The sequence below is a fragment of the Dysidea avara genome, chromosome 11 (assembly GCF_963678975.1).
Source record: "Dysidea avara chromosome 11, odDysAvar1.4, whole genome shotgun sequence".
Taxonomy (NCBI): domain Eukaryota; kingdom Metazoa; phylum Porifera; class Demospongiae; order Dictyoceratida; family Dysideidae; genus Dysidea; species Dysidea avara.
The window spans coordinates 16,296,222-16,317,534 of NC_089282.1; the positions used below are offsets into that span (position 1 = coordinate 16,296,222).

The 21,313-nt window shown below is 37.7% G+C and overlaps 2 protein-coding genes across 2 annotated transcripts; both read left to right on the plus strand.

Moving 5' to 3' along the window:
• The first annotated feature begins 1,771 nt into the window (after positions 1-1,771).
• Positions 1,772-15,702, plus strand: LOC136238953 (uncharacterized). The gene is made up of 12 exons (XM_066029674.1): positions 1,772-1,876; positions 5,495-5,780; positions 6,226-6,336; positions 6,388-6,566; positions 6,624-6,822; positions 6,923-7,033; positions 12,458-12,696; positions 13,483-13,661; positions 13,722-13,815; positions 15,164-15,309; positions 15,357-15,546; positions 15,600-15,702. The coding sequence occupies exons 1-4, from the start codon at positions 1,853-1,855 to the stop codon at positions 6,561-6,563; spliced, it is 597 nt and encodes a 198-aa protein (XP_065885746.1). The 5' UTR covers positions 1,772-1,852; the 3' UTR covers positions 6,564-6,566; positions 6,624-6,822; positions 6,923-7,033; positions 12,458-12,696; positions 13,483-13,661; positions 13,722-13,815; positions 15,164-15,309; positions 15,357-15,546; positions 15,600-15,702.
• LOC136237724 (uncharacterized) lies at positions 15,221-19,910 on the plus strand. The gene is made up of 10 exons (XM_066027938.1): positions 15,221-15,309; positions 15,357-15,546; positions 15,600-15,797; positions 15,913-16,033; positions 16,153-16,284; positions 16,400-16,636; positions 16,691-16,861; positions 18,999-19,151; positions 19,389-19,450; positions 19,509-19,910. The coding sequence occupies exons 1-7, from the start codon at positions 15,221-15,223 to the stop codon at positions 16,849-16,851; spliced, it is 1,128 nt and encodes a 375-aa protein (XP_065884010.1). The 3' UTR covers positions 16,852-16,861; positions 18,999-19,151; positions 19,389-19,450; positions 19,509-19,910.
• The last annotated feature ends 1,403 nt before the right edge of the window (positions 19,911-21,313 follow it).

The window sequence follows — 21,313 nt, forward strand, 5'->3', positions numbered from 1 at the left end:
CAGGTTAAATTTGTTCGTCTATTTTCAAGTGATTCCCAGTCCAGCTGGTCCATGAAATTACAATGGGATCACATGTATTTGTTACAGTGCGGGCTGTCCTGTGTTGGATCTACTCTAGAGTTGAAATTTCAAGGTAGACTCACTGCCAATGTACTGACACTAGTACTGTTGTAGTATGTTTAAGTGGAGGACAAATGAAATAGTAATGCTAGATTATTTATGTATACAAATTTTTCATAATGAAATTGATATCCCATTTTGATTTGTACTTCCACTTTGCAACATATTCACGCAAGAACAAGAAGCTACCACACTTAATCTCCAACCACTGTCATTAATTAACCAAGATCTCACTAGTCTGTAATTCACCTTACTGTAGTGATTTTATTGATTCATCTGTATGTTTTCTTCATTTTCCTTTGAAGTTGTACCAAGAGTTCATAATAAGGTGGAGAGTGTCTAACTTGAATGCATTCACCAAATTAAACACCCTGCTTAAAGTAACACCTCGGCCTTATTTCAGAACAAAGGCTTTACCTTCTTCAGCAACACTAATCAACAGTTTTCTACACCCCAGTAAAGGTGTTGATTTGATGAAAGGTGAACTTTACGCAGGGTGTTTGTACAGGCCATACTGAGAGTTAGACACTCTCCCCCATACAAATCAGTATTACGAACTCTTGGTTGTACAGTATAGGTAAACAAAGATAAGTTTCTCTCCCATCTTATTCTAGGATTTCTATTGACAAGGAAAATTCAATTATTTGTATACAGGCTCAAAATTGAGAAAATATAAAGAAAGTGAATTAATATTATACAGTCAGTTTGCTTTCGGATATTTAATGTCTCCAACCACAACAAAAATTCGATGAATCCATGCTTCTCATCACTGGTCGTCTGAACATTCTGAAAGTGATACCTCACTCAATCAACCATATATTCTGTCTATTAGACTGAATAAAGTCATGATTACCTAAACAATCACTTAATTAATGTTTTATAATAATCCTATTCCATTTTCCTGGAGGTTCCACTGATAAAATGCAATTTCAGCAATGATAGCAGCTAGCCAAGCTGCAAGTTGATTCAGAAAGCATTCCATTCTGTAAAATAGACCCCATCCAGAATTCAACTCAGTACTCAGGCAGAGATATCTGACAATAGTCCACTACTCTGTTAATGAATCATTGATGTTCACACAATATAGCCTCCTTGAGGTATCTGAATGTTTGCTCCTCACACACTGCACAAAATTTCTTTAGATTCTGCTTAGACTGAGTTGATTCAGCTTGTCACCATACTTGTTTCCTTTGTAGTGTAGCTATACACATACTGATTTATGCCGATTAGAAAGGCTGGGCCTCAGACTGTACATTCTAAAGTCAAGTAAGTAAAAATAACTCACATACTAGTAAAAACAAGTCATGCATTAAGTTCCCTACTTGATATATCCGAAGATGAACACACTGAGTCAGCTATTCCCACAATTAGTACTTCGTTACTAATGACAACCAACAAGAACCCACAATTGATCGTTAAATTCGTTTTATCTTTCTTGGGGTACGTTTGATTACCTGCTGGAAGTGCCACTGATAACTTGTACAGCAATGGTAAGCTGCAAGCTTCAATCTGAGAAAGCATTCCGTTCCGCAGTTTAGTCCATCATTCCTTTCCGTTCCGTTCCGTTCCGTTCCGTAGAATAGACCCCACCGTATTTCTCCATAGAAACTACGGGACCATGAGCGATGGCCGGTTTCACGTGACAGTGGTGTGCTTATTTTGGGGAACTGGTTAATTGGTCAGTTTGATTTGATTAAGCAGCTTCTTCCTTCGCCTCGCCTTTGACTCAGAAATGGATCAAAGCTTTGTTTCTCGGGTAATTTTAATTAGCTACTGTATATATGTATTGAAGGCTCTGGCAGTGCCCACCCCTGTCGGGTGCTACCAGAATAGTCATTGTGTGCCTAGAGAGGGTACAGTCTCACCACGAGAACATTCAATACAGCTACTACCTAGATTTTATTGTCCATCAAAGTCATGGCCTAGAGAGAACCTGTACGGTCTTACCACGAGAAATTCAGTATCTAGATTGTATTGTGCATCTGAAAGTTATGGTCTAGCGTTCTCTCCTTCAGTCTTGTATTGATATAGTGCTGCACACAAGCTCATAGTTAGCTAGTTTTATACAAAATCAACGGGTTCAGCAGCTGTAGCTACCATATGGGTCAAAACTACACAGGGTATTTGACAGATACTTCGTGATTCCTGGGATACTATGAGAAATCTGTCAATTTATATCCTAGTTGGGTTACTCAGTCTACAGGCTATAGCTATACTCCAACTGAAATAAGGTATGGATAACAGCAGCCCCGACCAGATCCAGATAGCAACAGATTTCTGTGCATTGGTCCACACACATTGCATTGGAAAGAGCAAGGGGTAGCTAACGTCTTGGGACTCTCGTACACCTATCTGAGAAATCCAATTATAAATACATGAAATATTTATTGAAATAATACAGTTTGAAATACTTAAATATTGGGACTCTCGTACACCTTGTTGGGTTTTTGTGTGGGCGCTGGCTACATCTTGGGAAAGAGCAAGCCTGGTTTGCCATAATGAGGTTTGTACTCTGTCCTGGGGGCTTATAATGCCAGTGACACAATTAATTTCAAAATATTCTTTCCGTGAAGTAAAATATTAATGCATACTAAAAAAAAAACAATATAGCTAACTTAAACATGAATGTATCCACTTCATGATGTTTTTAACTCAAGACCATGCTCTAGATAGTACATTATATTGTCTGTAGCGAGGCTGGGTAAGCTCAGAGGATCCAGAGGTATGACACATGTTTCATTAATCTGGCTTTATGGCATTGTGGAGACCTTAAATACAATTTCCAGTGCTATTCTCTTCCATTATTTCTGTTTCATGAGGTATGTGCTATCTATCTACCCAACTTTACTGACAATTGACAATTATATTATAGCAAATATCTACATCATTGTAGATGTAACATGTATTGTCATTGTCTGCCTGTCCATTAAATCAATATAAACTTGAAATTCTGTGAAGACATTACAATTGTTACTTATTGTATACTGCATGGTCATGTTCAGCGTATAGCTACTGATTAGCAGGCTACTAATGTGAACTATGAATTCAAATCTGAATTATGAATTTCAAATCTAAATTATGAATTTCAAATCTAGGCATTGTTTGCCACAAATAACCTTCTGCTAACTGTAGTAGTTTTCTCAGTCACTCTAGCATTCCAGGTTGCGGTAAACAGCATTTTAATGGGAAAATGTCTGATAGCAATAATTTAACGTTCAACTTGTCATCAAGTGGGGTATTGTCATTGTCTATAGTTGCATGTGTACAAGGCTATATAGTTAACTACATATACTATGATGCGTGCATGTGTGTGTGCGTGTGTGTGTATGCGTGTGTGTATGTGTGTGTGTGTGTGTGTGTGTGTGTGTGTGTGTGTGTGTGTGTGTGTGTGTGTGCAGTCTTAAAAGTTGTCAATGATATACTGTACCATACAGCCTAAGTCAGATATGAGCTATCCATCCTATTTTTTTATCTTGGTAATCTTAGTGCTATCATACAAAATCATAATCAGTATACGACTGATCAGTTCTTTCTCCCAGCCGTAACTAGCTACTTAATTGTACATATGTGTTAGGCCATACTTGCCTATTGTTGCTCGTACCCTGCTGACCCAATTTTGAAGAAAAGAAATTATATTTGTAATCACTGCGAAAAGATTTAGATACTCTAACAGAACAGTCAGATGGTACAATTTTCATCTCAAAAGTAAAGGAGTAGCTAGATCACTTAATACCAGCATTCCTCACCCCTGACTAAGAAAATCTACAATATGTCAGTGCCATGTATAGCTCATTGAGCTATATATGTAACTACTAGCTATGTTTATGATCATTTATGATAGTTATGTCACTAGGGATTTGACAGGTCTGCATACAGTACAGTATAAATGTTTCTTCAATCTGACTTACTAATCTATTATTTTTGTAATAGATGTAGCTTGTAACCCAAAATTATAAAGAAGTTTTTTTCCTATCAACCAACCCATTTTGTTGCAAAATTGATCCGAACAACAACTTTTCAAATAGGTATGGCCTTAATTAGCTGGCCTATATATTAAGAATATACTACATTTATTAGATTTGCATTGCTGTTTCATGCTAGTTAATTATATTGTTGTACTTCTGCAGCATTACTGGGTGAGGAGTGTATAAGTGCTATAGAGTAAGCAGTGAACTCCAGCATACAGCAGCTTATTTTACTGCTCAGATTTATATAGCAGGCTGCAAGTTCCCTAAAAGCTTTATAGCCAGCAAAACTCAACAAAACCAACCATAACATGTGTAAAAGATCAGTCCATATTCATGTAATGAGGTTGTCAAATTATAGTACTCTGCATGTTTATTTTAAAGAGGTGGGTCCTTATACAGGTGGTCAGTACAAAACAATTATCATTATTATGTACAAGCTATGATTGGTATTTAACTATACGACAGGTTCATTGTTACATGTGGTCCTTAGAAGCTGAGACCACCAAGTTGTACTCTAGCAAACCTTATGAAACCTTCAACCATTTCTGTTTTCTTTTTCTAAATAGAAGTTTAGGCACTAGGACTTTGTCCATATCCATATATGTGTGGCCAGCCACAAGTCATCTAATCTCTTTTTAAAGTCTGATATGGTGGGTGCTGAAACCACTTCAGTTGGTAAATAGTTCCACTGATTTCTCTGTGTAAAAGTCTTGTACAAAAAATAAATAGTTCTTTAGGGAGATCTTTACAAATGTCCTTTTGAGAATTTCCAGAATTTGTGTCACACAAGCAGCAGCTTTATCACAATGCATGCAAGCAAGGATAATGTAGTCCAAACATCCAAGTCTTTTTCAAAGTCAACTTAATTCAATTGCAGTAGCTAGGGACCTTGGGGTAGTAGAAGTTCCCATTGTGTAAATTGTACTTAAAGTTTTACCAATGTGCATAACTTTACATTTCTCAAGGTTGAAATCAAGTTGAGAAGCCTGCAGAATCTTACCATCCTTGCATGTTGTCCAAGTCTTGCTTCATTTTAACTATGGCAACGCCTCTTGTGAAATGGTGTTGATATTCACTGGACTCTATGGACTACTGGACTGAAACACTAGCTAGGATCAATTCTTTAGAGGACTTTGTTAGGGACTTAGTTTAATGGAAGCTATACATTTCTTGATGTCAATTGGCAGTCTGCTGGTAGATCAGTTTATGATGTGGAATTAATAGTTGGAGGTGGCTTTTAATACAGATGGTTTCTAAGATGAGCTCCACTGTTATGTAATTGCTTGTACAAAACACGTATATTATTATGTTGCGTGAGTGCTTGTCAATGAGTGTACCATTAACTAGATTTCATTGCTCAAGTATCATTTTTAAAAAACATTTTTGTGATCATCATATTTATTTAGCAAACTTGCGAATCAGTTGCAAAAGAGATTGAAGGAATATTAGTTAGCAAGTGTACAGGAAAGAAGCCCACAAAGGAACTTGTACTGAATGAACTGGAAAGTGCTGTAGAATCTCTTGCTTCCAATTCATGCAAGGCAAAGCGTCGTAAAAAGTTAAAACAGATTAGTGGACGGCAATACAATTATGAAGGCCACAGGAAAGTGAATTCATCAGCAACAAGGCCTCGTCATAGAGATCGTCACAGCTCAGCCTCAAGAATGAATGTTGATCTTGATTCAAATACAGGTAACAGGCATGCAATGCATCATGATATGCCTATGTAAAGAGCTATGTACATTACTGGCAGACCTTTATCAAGAACTTGCATGATCAATCAAGACAACATGCAGTGATTTGTAAATAAAGCTGGCTGAGATACATTTGCATTTGTCTAGTTTTACATTTGCTAAACAAAATTCATGTGGTCAATTAACATTGTGAATTTCATGTATCAATGCATTCTCCGTCTCCTCTAGTAAGGTATATGTGTGTACTATATACACCGTAATGTAGATGCCTGTTATCTTGATACTGTTAGTACATTTAACAAAGGGAAAATAGCACAGCCTTTCACAAATTAATAATCCCAACTTTTACATAAGAAGTAAGTTTGTGATTAATTATCATAAATTTTGGGCAGAAGCATACAAGTTCACAATTTACAATAATATAAATAGATTTGTTTTTACAGATGAGGTACCTATATCTAATGATTCAGTAGATATGACATGGTCAAGTGCAGTGACAGATGAATTGGACCAGGAGTATGGTGACAATATTGAATCAGAGAGTGATCCTAAATGTGAACTACAATAGTCCCTTGCAATGCAGACATGTTTTTTTATTAATGCAGGTGAACTTGATGCATTGTGCATTGAAATTGAGCACAATCTAAAAGAATACCAAGCCAAGCAAAATGCAAGTGGATCTGCCTGGCGTCAACGCATAGAAAGAAGAGAGGAAGCATGGGAAGTCAATCGCAGAGCCATATTTGAGCATGTGGTGAGAAATGAGACTCTGCCAGAATAAAACGTAATGAGAAGCATGCATAATGTGCATGCATGTATATTAAGTGTTTCAATGATGTAGGACTGTTCTTTGTGTGGGAAAAGGGCTTTTATACGCTGTTCCAATTGTGGTTCTGCCGTGCTGTTGTGTGCAGCCTGTGATGATGTCATTCATAGCAGTCATCCACTACATGACAGAGAAATCTGGTGTGGATCGCACTTTGTACCAGTACCACCAACAACTAATATTTGTGAAGAAAATCTAGAGGTTATCACCATAAGTAAGTATTTAAACTTGTGAATAATGTTTTGACACACAAGCAATTATGCATGGGTCTTTGGCTATCACCCTCATTAGATGTTTCTATATCTGTATGACAGGAAGATTCTGGCCATTAAAGCAGCCATGGAGGTGCCCCAGTTGTGAAAGTGTAGGAACCTACAAAAGAACTCCTATTAATCAAGATAGGTGCATTGTGATAACACCAGAAGGTAATGTGTGTAGTATGGATGAATTCTTTTTTTAGTTTTATGCAACGAGGGCTTAAACATTTCAGAATGTCTAGAAAGAATCTTACTAAAAGTTATATAATTTCTTCATTATTCTCCTAGGAATTTGACACCAAGTGTAACACATTTAGAATTCCATGGAATTCTATGCATAGAAGGAAAAAAATTGCTGAGTGAATATTTTAATTATTATTTTTCTGTAGCTATATTATTGCATACTCCTGTTTCATCAAAGTTAGTTAATTAAAAGTATTCTAAATGTATCTGAACTCATGCAGTTTTGAAATCCAAAATAGTGATAATTAAAAGCTAGTCAGAATCTGGTATCTTGTACAAAATTTGATTTGAAAATCTGAATCCTGCATAGGATTCTCAAGGATTCTCTGTGCTGTCAGACCCCTTTTTGTTCTTAAATTTAACAATCTGTGTATCAACTATATAACACATGTATACCGTATGCATTAAATTAGGACTGAACATAATTGTGAATATATCACCAATATAATAATATTGCTCTATTCAAATAGTAAAACAGTGACTATATTGTATTCACTAGTAACATACAACTATTAACTTTACTGTAGTCAACTATTAACTCTACTGAGTACTACAATGTAAAAGTTGATTTATTGTATCAAGACACACGGTAGTGTGTCGTGCGGCCCAAGAAGTCGGCGCGCCACACCGTGAGTATATTAACAGGAAGAAAGAAAACGCAATTTTCACACCTATGTAGCTCTGTGATCCCTTATCCGATTGGAACCAAATTTGCTGGAGACGTGCCGCCCAGTTAGGGGAGTCTACATACCAAATTTGAAGAACATCGCTAAGGCCATTTCCGAGATACGAGCGAACAAAATTTCGTTTTAATTTCTTTTTTTTTTCTTCTTCAACTTCTTCATTTCGCACACTTCGCAAAATTCGCCATAAAACACGAATGCGTGCTCGGATTGGGCTGAAATTTGGCACACTTAAAGGGCTCATTAAGGCGGATCTCCGTACCAACTTTGGTAGGAATTCGATGAATATTCACGGAGTTATGACCGATTATTTGCGTAAAATAAGGTCGAAGGTCTGTCACGCCTACAGGGTAAACCCCTTGGAGGAATCAGTTGAAAATTGATATGTAGATGGAGCAATCATCGTAGGAGTGCCTTTTTGTGGTTTGAAAGGAATCGGGATAAAGACCATGGAGATATGACACGAAACCCAACCTGTGTCAAAATTACGCCATCGATTTTTATGAATAAAAAAACTATTAGTTTTCGTATCTACCAGGAAAACTGCTTAGAGCAACGAGCTGAAAATCAGTATGTAGCTGGAATAATCATCATAGAAAGTCCTTGCAGTAGTACAGAAGAATCGGATTACAAATCACTGAGTTATAATTTGAAAGGCAACTACGTGCAGCAAATGCGAGATCGAGATACTCTAATAGAACAGTCACCCTAATAAAGCATTCAGCTGCATTTATAATTTACTTAGTTATATTACATTGCAAGTTATTCTGTAGGGAATTCAGCTACAAACAAGTCACCCTGTAGTCAGATCAGCTAGAAGAAGGTACCTAATAGAGAGTTCAGCTACAAAGAAGCAATCGTGTAGAGAGTTCAGCTCAAATAAATCACCCTGTAGAGAATTCAGCTACAAACAAATTGCCCTGTAGAGAGATCAGCTACAAAGAAACAGTCATGCAAAGAGTTTAGCTGCAAACAAATCACCCAGTAAAAAGTTCCGCTATGAACAGATCACACTGTAGAGAGTTCAGCTAGAAAAAGTCATTCTGTAGAGAGATCAGCTAGAAGAAGTTACCTTGTAGAGAGTTCAGTTACAAAGAAACGATCATGCAAAGAGTTTAGCTGCGAACAATTCACCCTGTAGAGAGATCAGCTAGAAGAAGTCACCTTGTAGAGAGTTCAGGTACAAAGAAACAATCATGCAAAGAGTTTAGCTGCAAACAAATCACCCAGTAGAAAGTTCCGCTATGAACAGATCACACTGTAGAGAGTTCAGCTAGAAAAAGTCATTCTGTAGAGAGATCAGCTAGAAGAAGTCACTTTGTAGAGAGTTCAGCTACAAAGAAACCACCATGTAAAAGAGTTCAGCTACAAACAAATCACCTGTAGAGAATTCAGTTACAAACAAATCACCCTGTAGAAAGATCAGCTAGAAGAAGTTACCTTGTAGAGAGTTCAGCTACAAACAAATCACCCTGTAGAGAGTTCAGCTAGAAACAAGCCACCCGTAGAGAGTTCAGCTAGAAGAAGTTACATTGTAGAGAGTTCAGCTACAAAGAAACTACCATGTAGAGAGTTCAGCTGCAAACAAATCGCCCTGTAGAGAAGTCAGCTACAAACAAATTACCCTGTAAAAAGATCAGCTAGAAGAAGTTACCTTATAGAGAGTTCAGCTACAAACGAATCACCCTGTAGAGAGTTCAGCTAGAAACAAGTCACCCTGTAGAGAGATCAGCTAGAAACAAGCCACCCATAGAGAGTTCAGCTAGAAGAAGTTACATTGTAGAGAGTTCGGCTACAAAGAAACTACCATGTAGAGAGTTCTGTAGAGAATTCAGCTACAAACAAATCACCCTGTAGAAAGATCAACTAGAAGAAGTTACCTTGTAGAGAGTTCAGCTACAAACAAATCACCCTGTAGAGAGTTCACCCTGTAGAGAGTTCAGCTAGGAACAAGTCACCCTGTAGAGAGATCAGCTAGAAACAAGCCACCCGTAGAGAGTTCAGCTAGAAGAAGTTACATTGTATAGAGTTTAGCTACAAAGAAACTACCGTGTAGAGAGTTCAGCTGCAAACAAATCGCCCTCTAGAGAATTCAGCTACAAACAAATTACCCTGTAGAAAGATCAGCTAAAAGAAGTTATCTTGTAGAGAGTTCAGATAGAAACAAATCACCCTGTAGAGAGTTCAGCTAGAAACAAGTCACCCTGTAGAGAGATCAGCTAGAAACAAGCCACCCATAGAGAGTTCAGCTAGAAGAAGTTACATTGTAGAGAGTTCAGCTACAAACATATTACCCTGTAGAAAGATCAGCTAGAAGAAGTTACCTATTAGAGAGTTCAGCTACAAACAAATTACCCAGTAGAAAGATCAGCTAGAAGAAGTTACCTTGCAGAGAGTCCAGATAGAAACAAATCACCCTGTAGAGAGTTCAGCTAGAAACAAGTCACCCTGTAGAGAGATCAGCTAGAAACAAGCCACCCATAGAGTAGAAGAAGTTACACTGTAGAGAGTTCAGCTACAAAGAAACTACCATGTAGAGAGTTCAGCTACAAACAAATTGCCCTGTAGAGAATTCAGCTACAAACAAATTACCCTGTAGAAAGATCAGCTAGAAGAAGTTACCTTGCAGAGAGTCCAGATAGAAACAAATCACCCTGTAGAGAGTTCAGCTAGAAACAAGTCACCCTGTAGAGAGATCAGCTAGAAACAAGCCACCCATAGAGTAGAAGAAGTTACACTGTAGAGAGTTCAGCTACAAAGAAACTACCATGTAGAGAGTTCAGCTACAAACAAATTGCCCTGTAGAGAATTCAGCTACAAACAAATTACCCTGTAGAAAGATCAGCTAGAAACAAGCCACCCGTAGAGAGTTCAGATAGAAGAAGTTACCTTGTAGAGAGTTCAGCTACAAACAAGTCACCCTGTAGAGAGATCAGCTAGAAACAAGCCAACCATAGAGAGTTAAGCTAGAAGAAGTTACCTTGTAGAGAGTTCAGCTACAAAGATTAGTTACCCCTATTCATATTAAACCGGAATGGTATTTTTTATTTATGTATGCCATTTTGCGATCTATTCCGAATAAAAACTACCATGTAGAGAGTTCAGCTACAAACAAATTGCCCTGTAGAGAATTCAGCTACAAACAAATTACCCTGTAGAAATATCAGCTAGAAACAAGCCACCCGTAGAGAGTTCAGCTAGAAAAAGTTACCTTGTAGAGAATTCAGCTATAAATAAGTCACCCTGTAGAGAGATCAGCTAGAAACAAGCCAGCCGTAGAGAGTTCAGCTAGAAGAAGTTACTCTGTAGAGAGTTCAGCTACAAAGAAACTACCATGTAGAGAGTTCAGCTGCAAACAAATCGCCCTGTAGAGAATTCAGCTACAAACAAATTACCCTGTAGAAAGATCAGCTAGAAGAAGTTATCTTGTAGAGAGTTCAGATAGAAACAAATCACCCTGTAGAGAGTTCAGCTAGAAACAAGTCACCCTGTAGAGAGATCAGCTAGAAACAAGCCACCCATAGAGAGTTCAGCTAGAAGAAGTCACATTGTAGAGAGTTCAGCTATAAATAAGTCACCCTGTAGAGAGATCAGCTAGAAACAAGCCACCCGTAGAGAGTTCAGCTAGAAGAAGTTACCTTGTAGAGAGTTCAGCTACAAACAAATCACCCTGTAGAGAGTTCAGCTACAAACAAGCCACCAATAGAGAGTTCAGCTAGAAGAAGTTACCTTGTAGAGAGTTCAGCTACAAAAAAAACTACCATGTAGAGAGTTCAGCTGCAAACAAATCGCCCTGTAGAGAATTCAGCTACAAACAAATTACCCTGTAGAAAGATCAGCTAGAAGAAGTTACCTTGTAGAGAGTTCAGATAGAAACAAATCACCCTGTAGAGAGTTCAGCTAGAAACAAGTCACCCTGTAGAGAGATCAGCTAGAAACAAGCCACCCGTAGAGAGTTCAGCTAGAAGAAGTTACATTGTAGAGAGTTCAGCAGTTTAGCTGCAAACAAATCGCCCTGTAGAGAATTCAGCTACAAACAAATCACCGTGTAGAAAGATCAGCTATATAGAAGAAGTTACCTTGTAGAGAGTTCAGCTACAAACAAATCACCCTGTAGAGAGTTCAGCTACAAACAAGTCATCTGGTAGAGAGATCAGCTAGAAGGATCACCTTGCAGAGAGGTCAGCTACAACGAAATCACCCTGCTTCATCTTTTCTTCTTCCTGTAGTAAAGAAAAAAATGACCGGTTAAAAAAGCCCTAAAGCCGGCCATAGGCCGGCTTTGGGGTATACAAATACAAAAAGAAGTGAAATCTAATCCAAAACAGCCAAGCTGTAAAAAAAGAGTGCGGCCCTGAGAAAGGCTATTGTGAAAAAAGATGTGAAATCAAAGGTGGCGGCCAAGAAATGGCTGTGATGGTAGGTTAATGGTAAAAATTTTAATAACAACAATTCAGTGAATTTGGTGCCGCTTGGTCTTGGCACAAAATTCACCTTAATTGTCGTTATTAAAATTTTTACCATTAACCTACCATCACAGCCATTTCTTGGCCGCCACCTTTGATTTCACATCTTTTTTTCACAATAGCCTTTCTCAGGGCCGCACTCTTTTTTTACAGCTTGGCTGTTTTGGATTAGATAGTCTTATTTACTATTTACTTAACAGGAAGATTTGACTTGGATGTCTGTACTCTGGCATGTGAACATTGTTCATTTGTGCTAGAGGATATGTTACCCGCCATCATAGATTCTGGCTTTTGGCCTGGGAATGTAGCCAGAAGACATCGATACTTATTTTCTAAGAAGGTGTTTGATTTGTTTGATCTTCTTCATAAAGTACTTCCTGGTACTTCTGTGAGTGGATTCCTTCACACTCTAGAAGAGGTGTCAGCTCTTAATGGAAGGGTGCGTGTTGTTAACTGCACAATAATTTATCAATTGCATGTTCTTTGTGTTTTTCATAGCTCTCTCCCACACTCACAAATCATTTATTATATATCTCTCCATAATACTGTGTGTTTGTGTGTGCGTATGCATGCAGTGTGTGTGTGTGTGTGTGTGTGCATGCGCATGCATCGCGTGTGTGTGAATGTGCATATACACCACAGAGAATTGGTCCTCTGTGATGTAGCTAATGGCAGCAGCCCTGTCCCTAACTGTGTGGTGAAGACCATGGTACCCTAGAATTAGCTTTGGAACCCATACAACAAGGCCATGCATATACACTTCATGCATTGCATACACTGGAGCATTGATAAGGATCAAGGAGAAGCTCAGGTCCCTGCTATTGTCTGTGGCCCATCCGTCCTCCATGAGGTCCGCCTAGCCTTGTAAATAGGTTAGTAAGCGGAATGCGTCTCATGGTTAGGATGAGGCCAGGATAAAGAGAATCCTGGGACAGGCAGTCAAGAAGTGTGTATGTGTGTGTGTGCGCGTGTGCATGTGTGTGTGTGTGTGTGTGAGAATGTGTGTTTAATGTTATTTCTGTAAAATGTGCATGCATATGCAACATGAAATTATATAGCTACATGTGCATGCTTAAGTTGAAAAATCTAATTTACAGTAATTCCTTGCCAATCTATGTATAATTATTTTTTGTATAAAGAAAAGTTACCTTCCTATATATACTACTCTTTGTATACTCTATAATTTAGTACATGATATTTACAATAATTTATTTCAACATTAAAGACTTCACCCATTAATCAAGAAACCTTTATGAAAGGCTTTGAAGAGTTCAGATACTGCCGGATGGAGATTCAGCAGCTGCAGCACACCTCACCATTTGAATGTCCTGCTTGTCACAGAAAGCAGCATTCAGCACATGTAGATGGCAACAAGAAGTTGTATAGATTTGACAAAGTTCCCAGGTATACTGTTTATCTACATATAAATGGGTGATGGTATGTGCAGCCTAAATGAACTCATAGAGGTATCCGAGACTACTACTACAAAGGAACATTTTTTGTTAATAATGAAGAGGTTGATCATCATTTGGAATTAGTGAATTACCATGATGACACTGTAAGTAAACAACAATATGTTTTACTTTCCTTTAGATCAATTAGCTTAGCAATTAAATGTATCCATTGCAGTAAATAACTATTCTACATAAATAGTAACTTGTCATTGGCTCCCTGCTACACAGACTTTCAGTAGCCTTCTTGCGGGTCCCTATAGTGGATAGTGTTTAGTAATCGTTTTTACATATATAATTGAAAGGCACAAGAAAGCATGTAAAGGTTTACAATGGAGTATGTCAATCACTTTGGTGTTTACACACTTAACTATGTTTCACACGTAAATGCATAATGTGTCACTATTACACTTGATGGATGTTGTACAGCACAAACCCTATATATGCTATGATGATAATAACAACATATCTATTAGGTGGTACAGTAGTACTGCTTTAGGCTTTCCTCAAAGTTGAAGGAGTAACCAAAATGCTGTCATTGTGAATACACCTGTATTGCACATGACGAAAAGCATCTTTACAAAAGGTGTTAATGTACAGTGTATATAGCAACAAATCCTGTGTTGACTTACAGAAGGTTGAATAGTGAATTTTAAACCAAATCATCATAACCCAATTTTTGGCCTGCTTTCACATGAATCTGCTACCCCACCCACCTGCCTGCCTGACTGTAGCTTGTTGGCCTGAATGTATGCAGTCACTAGGGTATGGCCATCATTTCACATCACGAAAAAGTCATGTGCCTAAAGTACACGGTCATTTTCTTCACGCATGGAAACCACACCAAGGTATTAATTGTTTGTATTAAGACTTTCCTTAGTGGAGATGTCACTAAATAAATTTAAATGCTTAAGAAGAAGAAGTGGATATCTGTTTTAAATCAATCATAGCAACCTGTAGGAAATCATGCAATCAGAGTACAGCTACATGTTTGGCCCCTTATCAATAGCTAAAAGCTATTAGTTGTTGTATGCACCTGACACCTACACACAATTCTGAAACACGTACGTACTGTTCAGGCACTAAGGCAAATTAGGAACTTGATGATTAGCACAACAGAGGAAGATGTTTCACAGTTGGAAGATTTGGGCATCCAAAGTTTCAATTTATATTATCAGGAGCTATTATCATGTGACATACAGTAGTTTCCATTTGCTTTCTTAGTTAACTCCATGCCTAGCTGGATAGAATGAAAATACCAGAGCAACTAGGCATTAGTAAGCACCGGTCTGTGAAGGTAGTGCCCTAATTAATGCTATGATCTTCCTCTCTCACACACACACACACACACACACACACACACACACACACACACACAAACACACACACACGCACACTCATACACACACACACAAATTAATTCAGTATTTTGATCTACATTTGCTATTTTTGTAGCAACCAGGTATGTGCGGTACGAGTAGATGAAAGGCAGCCAAATCTACTTCAAAGACAATGAGGGGTTTGGATGAGACTGGAGTTGTTGTGGCTGGCTGTCGTCACATAATTGCCCAAAAAGCAGTCAACATGTTTCGTGGTGAAATGTACGTATGTGTGTTATTAACTTAATTGTAATCTTTATTTGATAAAGATATGGCTATACTCATTTTCTGCACATGACTTATCTCACTCATCGGAATCTGAGTTATCTAATTCATGATGTGATATGCAAATATTGGCCATGGACCAGCAGTGTCCACTATTCAGGCAACAGTAGTGGAAACGAAATGATTCCTTGCCTCCCTGTAATGCATGCAAAAGCTCACACTTGGCATTGTCAGGTAATAATTAGAGGTATAGCACACAGAATAATATGTTTAATTATGCTGTAAAGGTGCTATGGGGTGCTCGGTGGCAAGATGGAGCTGGCGCAGGATCTGGGGAGGATATGGAGCTGTTTTTCAGCTACATTTCAAGATGGAGTCCGTCAACTAAATGCATGTTGGCTTATCGTATGTATTTGAAAAGCAATTTGTCTATTCACTTTCACTATACCTGCACTACAGGCAGAGAAGACTTTCTCACAGAAGCTGTGAGGTTTTGGAATCAACGAAAAATTGATTCTCTTCCTCAACCATAAATCCAGAGACTGAGAAAGATGTAATCCTCTTTAAATACACCAAAATATTTTATATACTTTTTTGTAGACAGATGAGAAGTTATTAACCCTGGAGGGAGAACTTAATACACTGCGGGTGACCTCAAGCATCAACACAACTGAAGACAGCCTACATTTATACAAAGCTAATATACAAGCAGTAGCAAGAGGTATATACTGTGTACATGTGTGTGTGTGTGTATATAATATTTTGTGAATTGTATAGTAGACACTATTTTGTGGTCTATTCACACAAACATGCTAATGATCTGATCCCTATGTGTTTCAGGTGAACTGAACAAGGAATTTTCAGAGAGAGATAACCGAGAGCAGTACTTCAAACTCTGGAAGCATATGGGTATAGCTACCTCTCTCACAGAATTTAGTGCTAGCAGTGATATTGTTGATAGTATAATACTAGGTATGCATGATGTGTGTATGTAATAGAATTTGTGACGATACAAGCATATGTCAGAAAAGACTTTAAAAACGTCAACACCTACTTTTGTACAATACATATACATTCCATTCTCTAGAATCTGCTCAGCTCTATAAGGAAGCAACATCTGTGGTTTCAAGATCACAGACTAACACTGTAAGACTTCGGGAACTGGAAGAGTTATTATTGATCGTAGATGATGCTTCAAGAGAGCAGTGTTTGCAAGAAGGGAAACAATTGGCAATTAAGACCTGCTTAGAGCACTTCCAAGCTGATATGGAAATGCTATTTTTAAGTATAAAAAAGAAACAAGTCAATGTACAAAATTTAGCAAGTGCGTAAACTTGGAATAATGCATTTGTGATTATGTTAGTGTAAATTATTGTAGCATCTAGTAAGCAAAGAGCACACCTGAGGCACAGTGTAGCAACAGAGAAGAATAGGCTGGCAACCTGTGTAGATAAATACAATCAACTTTGTGGTGCTGCAGTAGATGAATACCACACAACATCAGTGGAGAGTATCTTAGATGGAGATTTTCCATGGTAACTGCTTACAGGTAAAGCTAGTAGAAAGTAAATTACCTAGCTTTATTATAATAGTGATGTGCACCTGACACATTGTCATCTAACATATTTGCATATACTAAATTGTTAGTAAACAAAGGGTATTTAACTAAAATAATAACATAAAATTTTTGATAGAATGTACTGACTTGCCGTGTGTCAAGCATGGCGTGTTTGCTTATAAATCCATGAACATGCTATAGTATATACAGTGAAACCTCTATTAGTGCAGTACATAAGCCCTTAAAATTGACATAATCGTTCACTTTTTGATAAAAGCACCAATTTTTTTACAGAGTATATGGAGCATGCACTAAGTGTTTTAAGAAGGGGAGGCACGTAAATAGTCCTCAGGAACACCCCTTTTTGCACCCTGACAAGAAAACTATTTGTTACTATTAAAAGTCAATCATGTTTCTATCAAGTTAACTGCTGGGCCTAGTATCATAGTAGTACAAAGCATACAGCTGGAGCATAATAGCCTATTAGTAATCTTTAAAATACAAATAGTTTTCTTACCTAGGCAGTAAACAAAATCACTAAAATTTCCATTTGCAGGGATTCTGTTAAAGTTTTGGACCATCAATGCTGACAATTGTGTAGTACTATGTACAAGGATCATCCTGATGTGTATCGTTTCTTTATTAAAGGGGTATAACAAAAGTTATTTAATGTTAAGTTTTAGTAGATCACAGGTGGATATCTCAACAGAAAACCATGAACTACAGCAGTTCAGTTATCAAGCACAGAGCTTGAACAAAAGGTTCCTTGTCCTTATACTGGGCACCATATGAAAGGTAATTAAATTTCTAGTTTAATGAAGGCAGTTGCAAGTTGTTTCAACATCTTGTTTCAAGTTACAGCACTTTCAATTCAGAGTAATATAGCATAAGCATAAGCAAGAAAAGCACAAGGATGTGTCATAAGGTACTTCTTAGTGCTCAAAATCTCACTTCATTTGGAACCCAGCTCCTTTATGCTTATTTTGAGCATTATCACAGCACTAAGAAATACCTTAATACTCACCTGTGTGTTTTTCTTGCTTATGCTATATTACACTGAATTGAAAGTGCTGTAACTTGAAAACAAGATGTTGAAACAACTTGCAACTGCCTTCATTAAACTAGAAATTTAATTATCTTTCATATGGTGCCCAGTATAAGGCCAATGGACCTTTTGTTCAAGCTCTGTGCTTGATAACTGAACTGCTGTAGTTCATGGTTTTCTGTTGAAATATCCACCTGTGACCTATTAAAACTTAGCATTAAATAACTTTTGTTATACCCCTTTAATAAAGAAACAATACACATCAGGATGATCCTTGTACATTTTACTACACAATTGTCAGCATTGATGGTCCAAAACTTTAACAGAATCCCTGCAAATGGAAATTTTAGTGATTTTGTTTACTGCCTAGGCGAGAAAACTATTTGTATTTTTATAGATTACTAATAGGCTATTATGCTCCAGCTGTATGCTTTGTACTACTATGATACTAGGCCCAGCAGTTAACTTGATAGAAACATGATTGATTTTTAATAGTAACAAATAGTTTTCTTGTCAGGGTGCAAAAAGGGGTGTTCCTGAGGACTTTTTACATGCCTCCCCTTCTTAAAACACTTAGTGCATGCTCCATATACTCTGTAAAAAATTGGTGCTTTTATCAAATAGTGAATGAATATTTGGCTTAGGCGCTGGACTGTATAATCCGACGCTCATTGGGATAAGAAAATTGTGTTGGATTAGCAAGGATGTCGAATTATTGAGGTACATAGTATTACATAGAAAACGTCTTTTTGGTATACAAAACAATGTCTAATTATAGAGGTACTCCGGGTTACACAGGTGTCGGATTAGGGAGGTTTCATTGTTTAGTCATCCTGATACACTGAAGCCTCAACACTTCTGTAATCCAGAATAACTCTATAATCTGACATTGTTTTGTATACCAAAAAGACTTTTTGCATGTAATACAATAATCCAACATCCTTGCTAATCCAATACAATATTCTTATCCCAATGAATGTCACATTATGGGGGTTTCACTGTACTGAAAAATTTACCTACATATACTAACGCACAAGATAATATGGTTAAATGTTATTTAATATGCTTACATCATAATTACAGGCAAAAGGCGGAGTATTGAACTACAACAGCAAATAGAAGCTGTGGAGTTATTCAACAATTTTAAGCGTCATAAAGAAGAAAGAATTCTACTCATATGAGAAATGAAGGATTGCCTTCATTATTATGACAAAGTGAAATTGCCTGCAATTTCAGGTTAGCTATATGATTATTTGCTTTAATTTACTTTTATCCAAGAAAGTAGCTTTCAAGTACACTAAGTGTTTAAAACTTGCGTAAAAGACAAGGCTATTTTACACAAAATTTATTATAGGACATAAACAATATTGTTTATACAATGGATTTGGTATGCTATAAACAACCAACAGACAATGTGTTACATTGCATTTATGTATGTATGTTCAACATGTACATAAGTTACAATTACAACAGAATCTATAAGAGATGTTGAGGACAAGATGCAGCTGGTGATAAGAGACTCTGCAACTGATCAGGTCAGATATTAATTTTGTAGAGTTCATATCACACATATTGAAATGCTTAATTGTACAGATAAATCTACCTTGCAATTACAAGTATGCTTCTTATTCAATGGAGCGCATGTTTTTAGAGGGAAAATTGGCAACACTACTGAAAAGTAAAGCCAAGATAGTACACAAGCTGTGTACTATGGCAGAAGAATTTAGAACTCTAGAGGTGTTCAATGTTGTAGACGAGTGCCATATTACTGAATCTGATGAAAGTAGTGAAAGTGATATTGACTGATGGATGTATACAGCATTTTGCACCTTATCACACTGCAGCTATACTGTTCACTTGCATAATCATTGTCAGCTGATATTTTTTATTCATTCCTGTATTTACACGTAATTTTTGTCTTAATAATTGCACCTATACATCTGTCTGGACTATGTATATCAACCTGTAGTACATAATATTAATGAGAACTGCAGTACAGAGTAAAAGTATATAGGAAAATGACAAAAAAGATGTGAAAGTAAAAGGCAGTTGAACATTTTTAGTACATTAGGTGTATGAATAATATTGCATGGTAAAACAATACTGTCCCTGACTGTGTGGTCAAGGAGAAGTTGAGGTCTCTGCTATTATCTGTGGCTCATTCATCCTCCATGAGGTCCACCTAGCCTAAATAAAAGGCTTGTAAATAGTGTCCCTTGGCTAAGTAGATGGGTGTGTCTTATGGAGAAGGGGGGGTTGGGGCCTATACGAAGAGGATCCCCAGTCAAGGAGTGTGTGTGTGTGTGTGTGTGTGTGTGTGTGTGTGTGTGTGTGTGTGTGTGTGTGTGTGTGTGTGTGTGTGTGTGTGTGTGTGTGTGTGTGTGTGTGTGTGTGTGTGTGTGTGTGTGTGTGTGTGTGTGTGTGTGTGTGCATGCCAGCATGCATGTGTGCCAGTGTGTGGGTGGCTAGAGTATCAGCATGGTATAATCAAGGAGTGCCAGGTTTGATGCCTAGTTTTTGCTGTTGTTTAATTTGTTTCCTTAAACAAGAAACTTTACTCCGCACATTTTTCCAGTATGCCAGACCGATGGCTTGGCATGGTATCAGCTGGGGAAGCAGCCCACACCCAGCTGAAATATCAATGGGTACCTTAGTGGTGTTAATCAGCCAACTGTGTAAGACTACCTACAGGAGGCCGTACCGTGCCTCACAGGTAAAGCTGTGGGCACTGGTAATCCCACCTGGTCCTTCACCCCTTATGTGAGGCAGACCCCATGAGGATTTTCCTGTTCAGCACCTGAGTAAAACACAGGAGTCCCAGTGCATGCTGGTTCACTGGGTAGGCATGACTGTGTTAGCATGGCACCCAAAGGCTTTGTTTTACTTGAAGGCTTTGTTTGTGTGTGTGTGTTTGTTTGTGTGTATGTGTTAGTGTGTGCATGTGCGTGCGTGTGTCTGTGTGTTGACTATATCATGTATACAATAAGTTCTACAATTTGCAATTCTCTCCATTGGAAGAAATGTTAAAGCTGCCAAATTCGATGCATGGGTTAGATGAAAGCACAAGGAGGGAGCCCAAAGGTTGATATAGGTGGCTTATTTATTCCACTAATAACCACTTGGTTGCTACATAGGTACGTGATAATACATTTCTTACAGCCCAGGGGAGTGGCCATGAATGTTCTGTATAGCCACTGCCTCTTCTGCCCATTTAGCACTAACTGATAGCAATGTACATTACTTGTATTTAAGTCAGTTAGTAGACAGTTACTTTAGTGTATTTAGCATTATTAGTTGTGGATATTCTGAGATACGGACAGTAATATGTACCAGACTGCCCAGGTAAGAGAGGTTCCACTGCATTCAGTTTACAGTGAAACTTCTACAATCCGATACTC